Source organism: Amphiura filiformis, chromosome 1 (assembly GCF_039555335.1).
Source record: "Amphiura filiformis chromosome 1, Afil_fr2py, whole genome shotgun sequence".
Lineage (NCBI taxonomy): Eukaryota > Metazoa > Echinodermata > Ophiuroidea > Amphilepidida > Amphiuridae > Amphiura > Amphiura filiformis.
In genome coordinates, this window is record NC_092628.1 from 41,844,828 (window position 1) to 41,858,649 (window position 13,822).

Here is a 13,822-nt window from a genome sequence, read left to right on the forward strand (position 1 = left end):
CATTAGCACCTGCATGGCTGACTAACGTACATCTCAGTAGTAACATTTTCACTCATTGACACGGTATAACCATCAACAACATAACCTCCTCATGGCTCTTTGTAATTGTATTTCTTTTATAATATGTCATACAAAATATAAATTACGAAATGGAAAATACTAGAAGCAGTGTTCCACGTTTATATGATACATTTATTGTAACATAATTAAATCTCGCAGTACGAAGATTTGACCCAGTCTTGAATACCCACAAGCAAAGACACATAGTCATTACATGAGAATAACCCATCATTATGTTGCACTAAATTATGATGTTTTCCATGCTCATGAAGTAATTTCCTATTGAACATCCCATGTTAGAGTAATTACACCTGTTTTTGACATATTCGACATAAAATTTCGATTTGTTGCGTGATTTGCTTGAGAGAAGCTTAATTACATTTCACATTGAATTGACTTACACAGGTAATGAGGCAGAAACGCCTGAATGTGAGGAATTATTTCAATATCAAAATCAAAGAAAAACAAATAAATAATATTTGAAAGAATCCCAACGGTAACAATTTATCTCATCATTCTCGAGCAGACGTAGAGTAGCATGCGTATTTGTGCAAAATTAGCTCAAACAAAAAAGTGTTAATGGATTGGTAGTGATTCTTGATCTCTATTTATCATTTACAGCAGACTTCCAGAATGAATACTGTAATATGTTCGGTAATGTCAATTTCCCGTGTTTTTATCCTTTATTAACACAAAAATTATTATTAAAACGTGTAAAAAATAATTAATCTTTAAATATTAGATCTGCAAAGGCCGCATAAACCAAAAGCGTTATATATAGGAACTGATATACAACAAACGATATCCAGCGTTAGTCTCAACACGTAGATGGTGTTACGAACCTTCATAAAACGCGAGATATGCTCTGCCATATATCACACATTATACGTGTCACTCATAAGAGATATGTGACGTGTCATGTCAAAAGGAGACACTTTTGGGCAGGTTATCGATTTTGAGGTTTACATATCTTAAATAAAGAGATATTTTGCTCCACAATGCTGTTTTCCCAATGAAATCGGACATTCCTAAGCGAAGATATTGAGTTTGTAAGTTATGGTATTATAAAATTGGTCTCCTTTTGACATGACACGTCGCATATTGTCTTAAATTCATCATTCGTGATACTGTGAAATTTTGTGGCTGGCAGCCAGACTTTATTTTCACCTTTATCATAACTTTTTCAAGTCTTCTTTCAGTTCTTTCAGTACTCTATTCCTGGGGGAGATATGACAAGGTGTTATTTTGAAGGAGCAGTAACAACCACCGTGACTGTATATAACTATGTCGTGTGGTGCAATATCCTCTAGTCATGCTAGTAAAGTTAATGTAATATTTTACGATGTTCAGTGATATGTCTTCACTGATACTATTAAAGAATCAATGGCTTAATTTTGGGTATACGTGGCCAACAGCATTGTTTAATTGCATGACATGTTATTGGATGTAAAATTTACTGTTAGAATATACATTATATAGAGGAATTTACATCATCACGCGGTAGAAAATAAATTAGTACTAAATAAATAAATTTGGTCAACATATGACTGTCATTCTTGCCCCTTGACATCTAAAATTAAAATAATGATGTATATTCATAGTTAGCGGTAAACGTAAATAGAAAATAAAATTAAACTTCTACGGTGCTGAAATTTGGTAGACTCATCACCAACTCAATCTGCGTCTTCAGCTGATGTTCTTGCGCAGAAGATTTGTTCGGATTATATTATTGGATTTTATTTAGTTTCTTTATGTCTCGCATGTCCTGACTGTATAATCTTCCTGTTTACAATGAAATGATCAGGTAGTTTAAAGAGTGTAGACCATGTTCATAGTTTCATTATAAAAGATCTGAAAGATAAGGAAATCAGAGCGTCTGTAAAGCAGAAACTAACAGACATGCTGAAAAAAGACAGACAAAAGTCTACTCAATGGAATCATGAAGATGTGGATATATAATAATGCAATCCTACCCAAAATGACATGAGAGTTTACCATCTACAACTTCCCAATTGCATACATCGAGGGCTTGGAAGATACTTGCACCAAATACTTGAAACGATGGGCATGAATAAGCAGATGTACCACCAATAGTGCTCTATACAGAAGCAGAAAGAAGTATGGGCTTCACCTTAAAAGACTCATCACTTCTGTAAAATGCATGCAAGTCACCAAGCACCATCTCAACAAGTATTCTATAGAACACAGACGACTCTCTACAAAGACTGCCTACAAAGAAAAGAAAAGCAATCAAGGTGGAATGGAGTCAGAGAACTTGAACAAAGAGAGCGACATCTGATACTGAATGAGATGTGCAGAGGCCAAACAGACAGAGCATGCCTTGGTTTCAAAAAGAACCAGAAACTGTTAAGAGACAAGAAACCCCAAGAACACAGGAAATGCATCACTAGTCTGGTAAAAGACGTAGATGAAGATGACATGCTTGTGTACCTCTATGGCTGCGCCAAACAAGGACAATGGCTCAGATGGGACTCTGCCATGCAAGTAGATACATCTTGGAAGAAGCTCCTTTATGTATGGACACCAGAGCTCCTATCTTTCCATGTCAATGCCATCCACGACCAACTTCCATCACCAGCTAATTTGAGACTCTGGGGAAAGACCAACCTCGGATCCTGCCATTTATGTCATCATAATAACTGCACTCTATTCCATATCTTAAATGGATGTAACTATTCTCTGCAGAGTGGTAGATACAACTGGAGACATGATCAGACACTGAAAGCTATAGCAAATGGCATAATGCCCTTCTTTGAAGAGGCAAATCAGAAGTCGTACACACCTCCAGTAGATACCAACTATATGACTACTATCAAATTCCGCACTGCAGATGGTGTAACCTACCGGAATCCAGCGCTGCCTCTTCCAAAAAGAGAACCAACAACCCTCTTACAGAAGGCCAATGACTGGGAATTTCTGATGGATGAGGAACAAAAGCAAGTAGTATGTCCTCCCATAATCACAGAGACTGCAAAACGTCCTGATATTACAATCTATTCTGAAAGGACCAAAACAGTTATCATCATTGAGCTTACAGTCCCAATGGAAGAAAACCTGTCAAATGCCAATGCAAGAAAGAAAAGCAAATACCAAGATCTTGTAGCCGACTGCGAAAATAGGGAATGGTGTACGCACTACTCCCCAATTGAAATTGGAAGCAGAGGTATTAACAACACATCGCTGACAAAATGCATCGCTGCTCTCGGAGTACTAAGTGGAAAGAGACGTTACATCATGGATGTGGCTTCTAAAACCGCACTCAGAACCAGCTATGTGATATGGATATGCCGTCAAAGCAAAGCATTCCGACAGATAGACCTGATTAAAAGCTGGAAACCGTCTCCATGTGAAGATAAAGAAGACGAACAACATAAGACAGTCAGACCTAAATATACCAAGTGAGTAGTGACACTTATAAATATTCCTCAACGACACTTTTCATAGCTATACACTAGTCCTGCCTGCTGCCTTACATCACCCCGGGTGGACCGTTGCAACGGTGTGGCAATTTGGCGGTGTAACAAGCTGATTTTGTTCGTTTGATAGTTAAACTGCAACAAGGTGATTTTTCCACTTTTGTCATCTTCCAAGAGAGAACTACAAAGGAGTGCTCATCTTAAGAAGGGTGAAATTAGACTCCGAAGATGACCGCGCTGGTGATCTACAAATGAACTACCCCTCCAACTGATAGTAAGACTGGGTTCCTGTGACCAGTCATTGTCCGTAATGACATTGCACATCCCAGTTTCAGTCGTGCAAGCTCTGTTCAGCTGACTCTAGCTCAAGGGTCTGCTGGGTAATATAGGGGCATTGACTTAGCACGCTGGTTTACGCCACTCATACCAGCTGTTCCTAGCCTGAAAGTAGGATGGAGTGACCAATCTCTGATGATGGTTTAATTAAATCTATCTCTGAGGGTAGCGTGACGGTTGTGCGCACTTAAAAGCGGTTTAACCCACCAGTCTGGTCCTAAGTCCAGAGACCTCAGAGAATCAATTGATGCCTACCCAAGACAAGGAGATATGCAGTTCAAGAAATACTTCCCATTTCACAAAAATCGATTTTTACAGAAGATTCTACCTGAGAAGAAGGAAACATTAGATCATATCTAGTATTATTTTGGCGTACGAAAATCACCTGTAAGCACCAAGTATCAATATCGTCCCCTACCTCATTTTGGTCACATTTTGGTCTTCACTGACGGGGTTATATCATGCAAAACTCGTCTCGTGGAGAAACAACAAAAAATAGTTTGCAATGCGCGGGATAGTTCTATTGGATTCAATGGACGTTGAACTTCTTTACCATGCTATCAAAGTAATGAAACATCATGATTATGGCCAACACTTCTTTAATTGTTTATACACGGTTGTTTGATGTGATCATTTATTAATATTTTTACAAAACGTTATTATAATGCTCAATTTTAGACCTGAATAATACCAAAAGGTATTACACTAATAAATTGTATGTACACATGCATTTTGTAGCAATTCTGAACATAGATTTTCGTTTCTATATCAAATTTTTCACCTTTTTCTGCTTTTTTGTAGTAAATATAGTTCTATAAACTGTATATTCATGTGCAAATTGAGGGCGCTATTTACATATATCTTAAATCTAAATTAGCCAAATAATATGAGTTGTACCTTACATTTCATTATAAAATATTTTTTGAAAATTCCTTTGTCATTTGTTAGTCTGTTTGCTGAGGTTCTAATACCATTTTACAAGTGTCTACCCCTTGTAAAGATGCAAACAAGATTTTAGATAAATAGCGCCATCATTGTTCAACTTTTCTTTAAAATGACTCAGTTTTACATGCCATCAAACAACCGTGTATAGAAAGCAAGCAATTTGAGACCATTATAGTATAGTATTTTTCAGTTTTGACCCTTGTGGGGTCCCAAATGTGACGTTAGATCTTTCTGCTGAACTTTCTTCTTCAAACGGTACGTCACAGAAAGGTAAATGTATATATACTACTTTTTTTCTGGATCCTTATAACAAGAATAATTTTGGTGAGTGATGTTTTTAACAACAATTATTTGAGCAATATTTAATTTTGACTTCTGTATGAACTTTGACAGTCTGTATCTCGAATTGCCCGATGCAGAAAGAGGACCAGTTTATCTTTCAAATAGGAGCTAACTTCATCAAAGACAAAACTTTAAGACATCAAAACAATGAAAATACTATTTTAACCTGTATTGCTACTTATATGCCATTTAAGGATTTCATCAGCTCGAGCTTCAGTCAAATATATTGTTGGGTTTTATTTGATTTCTTGATGTCTCGCATTGCTTGACTGTATAATCGTCATGTTTACAATGAATTGATCAGGTAGATTCAAGAGTGTAGACCATGTTCACAGGGTTATTATAAATGTATACATGTGTTAGGCGTCAGTTCTATAGGTGTGTTTCTTACGTGGCAATATTATTCAGAGATGTATCGTTCGAGTCCGGACTCGGACTCGAGTCCGACTCGAGTCCACTTTTGTTGGACTCGGACTTGGCTCAGACTCGGACACGAAAAGACTCGGCTCGGCTCGGACTCGGACACAAAAGGACTCGGACTCGAAGCCGAGTCCGGTCCGAGTCCAGTCCAATTAAATCCATGTAAAATGTGAAATGATAAATCTAAAAATGTCAAAATAGATCTCAAATTTGTTGACTTTATTTATTTGAACATTTTCCAAATTAATTGGGGGCTGTCAAATATGTGATCTGTCATATATCCTACATATCCAGCAAATTATTTAGATTTATCTGTCAATAGCAGAATCATAATTATTATTGTTATCATTAATTTAGTAATGAAATAATTGATAATTAATTAAATGCATAATTTGAATATTTGGACTATAAAAAATATCTAAGAGATTTTTCATGGAACTTTCCAATCCATTAAAATTTAAGAGAGAAACATGCACATGCACTGGACCCTACATCTCAGCTGCCACTCAGTAAATTGGTAGGTCGCTACGGTGTCTGTAGTTTGTGTGTGCTCACTACTCACAGCACATTGGAGTGGCCACACAAATGTGCTGTGAGTAGTGAGCACACACAAACTACAGACACCGTAGCGATGATGCAGAGATGCCAACATTAACATCCAGAAAATAGAGAGGATTCAAACAAAAAATAGGGAGACTTTCAAAAATACATGCAACCAAGTTCAAGGGCACAAAATTTGCCAGAAATAGGGAGGTTGCCAAATTTGGGTGTCAAAATGGATAAAAATGTTTACAATAATAGGGAGCCTCCCTCTAAAATGTATTTGAATCATTGCAATTCATCTTTATGCTTCACACAGCCTACATTTCTAATACCCCCACATGACTGCTGTCTGATACAGGTGGTCTGATACATGTAGTTTTTACCTTCAGGAGTTACATGTAGCTGCTCATGGGTATGGGTCTTTGAAGTATTGTGTGTACCATGTGTACGGTTGGTCGGTTGGTTGACCTGGGTTGAGTCTTTGAAATGTCAACTGTGTGGGGTGGGGTGGGTGTGTATAGTGAGAGCGGTGTGTGGTGTGGTGTAGTGAGTGACCTTTGACCAATGACCTTCTCTTTCTGCAATTTTATCATCAAAATGCCTTAAAATTATGCGGAAACTTTGAAATTGTCTTTTTTTCAGCAAATTTGTATTGTAAATTTTCAAATTAGAAACAAAATATAAAATGTTGCTCCATTATTTGGAATAATGACCCATTTTTTCAAATTTTATACAAAATGACCCCCTTCTTTCAAAATTTTATACCCAATTACCCTAGCTTTTTCATTTTGTTATACCCAATGACCCATTTTTGTACAAATTCCTACTAAGCAATGCCAGTAGGCAAATACATGTCACATTCAAGTTGAATGACCCCCCCCTCCGCCACCTCCGGACATGGACTCTGACCGAGTCCGGACTCGAGCCGACCTCGAGTCCGGACTTGGGTCTTATTTTGTTGGACTCGGACTTGGCTCGGACTCGGCACCCCGGACTTGGACTCGAGTCCGGACTCGGACACAAAAGGACTCGGACTTGGCTCGGACTCGGATACAAATGGACTCGGCTCGGCTCGGACTCGGACAAGCTGGACTCGGGTACAAGTCTGATATTATTACGTCCTTATTAAAATGTCTCTTCATATTTGCTAATTAGAATGGTCTCCATATAGGAACTCTACCTTTTGCAGTTCGTGTTAATGACCTCTGGTTTACTCAGAATGAAAATAATAGTACTCAAATAATCCGATTTGTAAACACCGATTCAGTTTTCAAAGCAACTTTAGGGAGATTACAGAAATATAGCTTGCATCATATACTAAAATTCAAATCGTCTCTGATACCCTAACCAAGTAGTGATAAAATCGACCTCGTATAAATCGATGGAAACATTTGATACGAGATATATCGTGTTTGCATATCTCCACAGAATAATTCAAAAAATAAACTATACGTAGAGATGATGCACGAAGAACAATCGGCTATCCTTGTGAGAGATCAATTTGAATTTCAAATTTTGTGAAGAATTATACTACACTCAACAACAAGATAACTATCGCAGGTTTACTTTGATTGGCAGGGCAATAAACATTTACAGATTGTCTGCTATCTTTCTGTTTGCTTTTCCATTGATGTTGTCTATACTTAGGATCACATTTTCTGATTGGCATTAATATTATAAGATTCATTCATACCAAATTGTACCCTTTAGTGATCAGTGAGAAATTTTTGGCATGTTTGTTCGTATTAGCAATCGCCACAATAAAGATGACTTCGATAGGTTTGTCATTCAACACAATGAATCAGTTGGTGAGATCTGTGTCAGCTTAGAGGGTTAAAATGCAAATTAAAGAATAATACAAAGCTGTCGTCTGTTGTACACATTTACAGTAAATGCTTCGCGAAATGCTTAGTGTGTAATACAATGTATAAGCAGCTGTTAAGTTCTATATTTACAAGGAATAACTTAAGTCCACCCACATGATCCAGGGCTACTAAAATGATTGCGTACGATCTAATTTTTGTTTGTAGAGGTTAATTGAGTAACTACATTTTAAAGCAGAAATCCATTTGCGAATGCATTAATATTATAAAATACGTAAGCAACTATGAAATGCATTTCGGACATTGATAGAATACCTTGATGTGATCAAATGAGACTGAGGTTATACAAAATGCGGTCAGACTATAACGAAAAACATGATATCCAAGTCACGTGGTAACGTAATCGCGCTATTCTGTGGTAATAGTGTCCGAGGCAGTAAAAAAAACCGTTTAAATAATGGGTTATTTGGGTGTAAAGGATACTGCATTGTTCTTTATATCTTTATGACAATTTCGATTTAAAACATATTAATCAGTGTTTGTACAGTAATTCTTTTATAATTATTCTTTTAATTCATGCACAAGGAATTGTATATTATAGTATTTTTTTAAACAAGATTAGGTCATTTTAGAACAAGGGGATATGTGCTAGATTAAATATAAAACTGACTAAACATGAGAATAATTGATAAGAGTGTTTGCATTCACTACCATCCTCTATTGTATGATAGAGGATAGACAGGTGTAATATTTTGATTAGTGCATGGTGGTGTACTCTAATTAACATTGTAAAATCTTGAAAAGGGTTATTTTGGCAAACTTTAGAAACTCAGTTTTCATAACAGAGTATCGTCAAACATTTAGAAAAATGTTGTAACCTTAGATTTTTTTACTGCTGGTATAAACACCTTTGTACTTTTTGGATACTTTCATCATGTGTCCGTTTTTTCTTCACTTATAAAGAACAGGAAATGTATTTTTTAAACATTTTTAACGTATGGTTTTCTTATCCGAACCAACGTACAAACTCTTATCCTTATCCGATGATAGTAGTATCTTTAGTCAATAAACGTGGGATATTAATGTTTCCGTTTTCTGGAGTATAGCATAAAACGACAATATGTTGTTTATTTCATATGGTCAATACGATAACATTCTGGCATGATTCTGATTTGTATGATCCATGGATTCGCTGACATAGTGCACACTATACATGGCCCACTATTTGGGCGTAGAATTCTTTAACGACCTTACCCCCATCGCAAGAATTGAGCTCGTTCCGATGTTTGCTTCTTTCCAATATATAAAGATTATCCCGAAGAAATATGTAATTAATGTCAACCAAGACATGGTATCGGTTTCTTACTTTGTTAGCCATGAGCAACAAGGTCAGTGAATATTGTAGGAAATTACCCCCCAATTTTGCCTCCAGATATCAGTGATAATTACAACATTTCGATTGAACTTGGGCACGTATAGACTAGTGTTTGCTTACATCCATTTGTGCATGAAGTTTTGATAAGGTAGATACAATGTACCTCGCGATTTTAAGCTTACTGAGCCAACTTTATGCAGTTTTTTTCTCTCAATCTGAAGATAACAACAACAAAATGTTTTATAACGTTATTTGTAAAGCCATGCTTTACTTGTATTTCAACAAAATAAAACCACAACAATTATTCGTTTTTCATTCATATTTCAAATATTTTTATTCAAATCACTCAAAGAGCAGCTGAATTGTTGAATTACATGGTGATTTATATAAAAAAAATTAATAATACACACATTAAAAAAAATATGTATATGAAAATAGCAGGTATTTTGAAAATACAGAAACGTGGTTGTAGGCAAATGAATTGCAAATTACGTATGCAATTTAATAATGTTAAAAAATAGTATTAAAATATCAAAGGAAATAATAATATACACAGGGCCCGTGACCCCAAGAGCTATCTATCACCATACATACAAGCGTATATTCAAACTCACACACAAGATCATCCGCAAATATGCCTACACACCTACAGCAATCTTCGCACACAAATTAAAACATCAGAATAACAACATAATAACACTAATGACAGGAAAGGGAATCGATCTGTAAATAAATAAATAAATAAATAAATAAATAAATAAATAAATAAATAAATAAATAAATAAATAAATAAATAAATAAATAAATAAATAAATAAATAAATAAATAAATAAATAAATAAACAGCGAACACTAAGCCTGATTCAGGAGATCAGCCATCTATGGGACTGGGCTTGCGTTGAATCTTTTGATTTTGTACTTGTAGCCCTTGACTTTGGCAGGCTTTCTGAAATCCACTGAGAATCTACACTCAGAGACAGTGAACTGGATGCATGATCTTTCAGGAGCATGGCCATCTTATGGCACCCGGCCTGGTTCAGTCGTCTGGATTTTCCTAATCTTGTTGGTATTAAGATCAGCCTTTTCGTTTTCGTTAGCGTTTTCTGTCATTGGTTAATTAGGTTTTTGACACGGTCTCGACTATGATTGCAAGAGTTTCGGCTATGGTATAAATAAATGTAACCAAAACAATAATCTGTCTGCAACTATACCGAGAAAAACTAAATTTTGGCGTTACTTTTGTTCTTCTTCCAACGATTGACTTGAATGTAATATTATGAAATATTTTTAAATTACTTTTGCATTAGTTAACGTTAATTACTCTCTGTTATGTTCATCATAAAGATTTAAGCAGTTGATCTTTCATCAAAAATGAACCGCATAACTGGATAAGTCTATGTGGATTCATGTTAGACCAAGATTAATTTCACAAAAATCTGAGAAGAAGAAAAAATTCTATCTAGCATTTTTAGCGTACGAAAAACAGCTGTCAGCATCAAGTATCAATATCTTCCCCTACCTCTATTCCACCCTCTACTGCTACGTAACCTCACACCACACTTTATTGTTTTTCACTTGACATATAAGGTGCAGTCACCTTGCGCGAAACAAAAATAAAGATGAACAAACTGCAATGGCAACGCACAGCCGCCATAAACGGTTTTTGTTTTCAAGTTCTCTTCTTGCAATATAATCAACTACCTAAGATAGGATGGCAGCATGGGTATGATTGAATAATATCTCTGCCATGTCTACAGGTTCATATAGAAGGAAATTTACCCTGCTAGGCCCGGATTCATTACACGTTGGTTCGACATTTTGGCAGCCAAGTTGTTGCTGTTCCCAGCACCCCACGGGCCTGTAAGTTCACCTTACCAATAAAACGTCTCGAATTACACAAGCACATTACTCATTTGCTGTAGAAAAGTACAGACTACGTACTTATGAAGTTTGGACAAGGAACAGGTTGTGCAAAGATGCCTAAAGAAATATCGTAATGAATTTGCGTTATCCTAGAAGAACTTTAGGGGTATGTTCAAGAACAGATGTTTTAGTTGTTAAGAAATTGTTTTTACCCTCGCGGAAGAATGAATTTCGAGTCGAAGTGAGAATTTACCCAGACATCTGTTAACGTCAGCAATTCATTTGACTTTATTTAACTAAATTGTATAAATTGGTTTTTATTATGACACACAATAATTTAGTTGAAGTGCATCCAAACAGTGTGCATGCAGGGGATACAAGTAAAGGGTTCAGAACTTCATATATTTATTTAACGACGATCGAATTCAATATCAACTTGCAAAAGGTGATCAATTGAGTACAAACCTGCTTAGAATAATGCAGTAAAGACCTATTTTAAAGTAACATGTTAAACTTAGAGTCTTATACAATATAATACACAGTCGCCTACGCATATTTCAAATGAAATTTCAGTAAAGTAAACTTTCTGACTATATTGAAAATTATATACCTCTTACATCCACTTGTGATCATTATGGATTACCATTCTAATTGTATTTTTGAAAAACACTGTCAACTTCGTGGCTCCACGCGTTTGATTTAGCAAATTTAAGAAAGCAGTTTGATATTTTTTTCATGCAGCCTCTTATAGAGAGTACACGCTGCTGCATTAATATGGATTCTACTTACCGAGTAGTAGTATTAGAGAGATAATCTGTAAAAACATAGTTTGTAGGGCAAATAAGCGCCTTGCGTGATAGCTAGGAACCTATAATTCCCTTTCAAGAAGATTTCATAGTTATTAACTTAATGTCGTTTGTTATAATGAGGTTTATAATTGTGTGACCTTTAAAAAATTGTAATTCATTTTTAGTCATTTATTGAATGTCTTATTCATGTTTTATTTCAGAAAAACTTCTGTAATGTATGTTAGATGTTGTGTGGATAGCACGCACGGTTGCTAGAATCTCCTTTGGCAACACAACATCTTCATGCAATAAGAAAATATGTGACGTGATCAAACAAAATCAGTCTGAAGTTGGGTATATTCAATTTTCAGTTGTCTATAAGATTGTATAAAGCGTTTGCGAAGGTACGTTTTGCAGAAAACTCCATTGAAATCGCAACTACTTCCAAGTGAAATCATATTTTGCTCGGCAGTAAGAGATGAACTCGTTTTAAAATGGTGGATGGGGAGGGGAAAGGGAGGGAGGGAAGGAAGAAGGAAGGGAGGAAGGTAGGAATGGGAGGATTTGAGGGAGGGAAGGAAGGAAGGAGAAGGGATGGCGTCCTTTATTTCTTTATAATAGCACAGATCTGTGATAACAGTCGGAAGTCATCTGTTTGCATAATTTGACTTTTCTTGTTACGTGTGATAAAATAAGGTTATTGGTCTAACTAGGTCATCAGTTGAGTGCATTAGCACCTGCATGGCTGACCTACGTACGTCTCAGTAGTCACATTTTCACTCCATTTCTATCCATTGACACGGTAACTAACCACTTTTCTACGAACAGCAACAACACCATAACCTCCCTATGGCACTTTGTAATTGTATTTCTTTATAATATGTCATAAAAAATATACATTACAAAATGGAAAATACTAGAAGCAGTTTTCCACGTTTATATGTTACATTTATTGTAACATAATTAAATCTCACAGTACGAGGATTTGGCCCAGTCTTGTTTGAATACCCACAAGCAAGGACATATAGTCATTGAATAAGAATAACCCTAAATTATGATGTTTTTCGTGCTCATGATAGGTCTGTCACACTACACCGAATAGGTCTTCCGTACAAGAAACGGATGGTATTTTAGTCAATCCGTTGTTGTTCGTCAATGATCGTTTTATGTTCTTTTTATGCCCTGCTATCATCCGCCAAATGCGTTTCGTGTTAGGTGATGTTCGTTATGTCCATCGGCAAGTTTTGTGCATGCACAAAACTTGAAACGGAGTGTACCGAATACACATGTTCGGTATTTATCCGATGTGTGTTCGTATGGTGCTGCATATTGCCGGAGTTTGTTCGCTCTACTTTCGTTCATGTTCGTTCTTTGTTCGTTGCACTCGGCCCGTGTTCGTTGCAAATACGTTCCTGTGAGGCCTTCACCACCGGATAGCATATTTTTGCATTCGGTGATGTACGTTGACCCAGACCGTGTTAGTGTCACACTACACCGGATTGGTCTTCCGTATAAGAAACGGATGGTATTTTAGCAAATCCGTTAGTGTTCGTCAATGTTCGTTTTATGTTCTTCATATGTCCTGCTATTATCCGCCAAATGCGTTTCGTGTTAGGTGATGTTTGTTTAGTCCGTCGACAATACGTTTCAAGTTTTGTGCATGCACAAAACTTGAAACGGAGTGTGCTCGAATACACATGTTCGGAAGTTGTCCGATGTGTGTTCGTACTGTTCTGTATATATACCCTGGGTTTGTTCGTTATTCTTTCGTTTATATACCGCAGGTGTTTGCAAGGTTTCGCAGGCGCTTGTGCCGGATGTAGGCCTATGGCGAACATGTGCATCGATCATGGGGGGCTTTCTGAAGGGTGTGTGACGCAATATCATATTT

The 13,822-nt window shown here is 36.4% G+C and overlaps 1 protein-coding gene across 1 annotated transcript; it reads left to right on the forward strand.

The window, feature by feature from the left end:
* Nucleotides 1-2,217: 2,217 nt before the first annotated feature.
* On the forward strand, nt 2,218-12,176 carry LOC140160415 (uncharacterized). Its single transcript, XM_072183653.1, has 2 exons — nt 2,218-3,024; nt 12,153-12,176. Exons 1-2 carry the CDS (start codon nt 2,218-2,220, stop codon nt 12,174-12,176), a joined length of 831 nt encoding a protein of 276 aa, XP_072039754.1.
* The last annotated feature ends 1,646 nt before the right edge of the window (nt 12,177-13,822 follow it).

What these genes read in the sequence shown, in the direction of transcription:
- LOC140160415 (XM_072183653.1), top strand. Translation starts at nt 2,218, where the DNA reads ATGCATGCAAGTCACCAAGCACCATCTCAACAAGTATTCTATAGAACA. An exon ending in ATGAGGAACAAAAGCAAGTA is followed by an intron (nt 3,025 to 12,152) that starts GTATGTCCTCCC and finishes GTTTTATTTCAG; the next exon opens with AAAAACTTCTGTAATGTATG.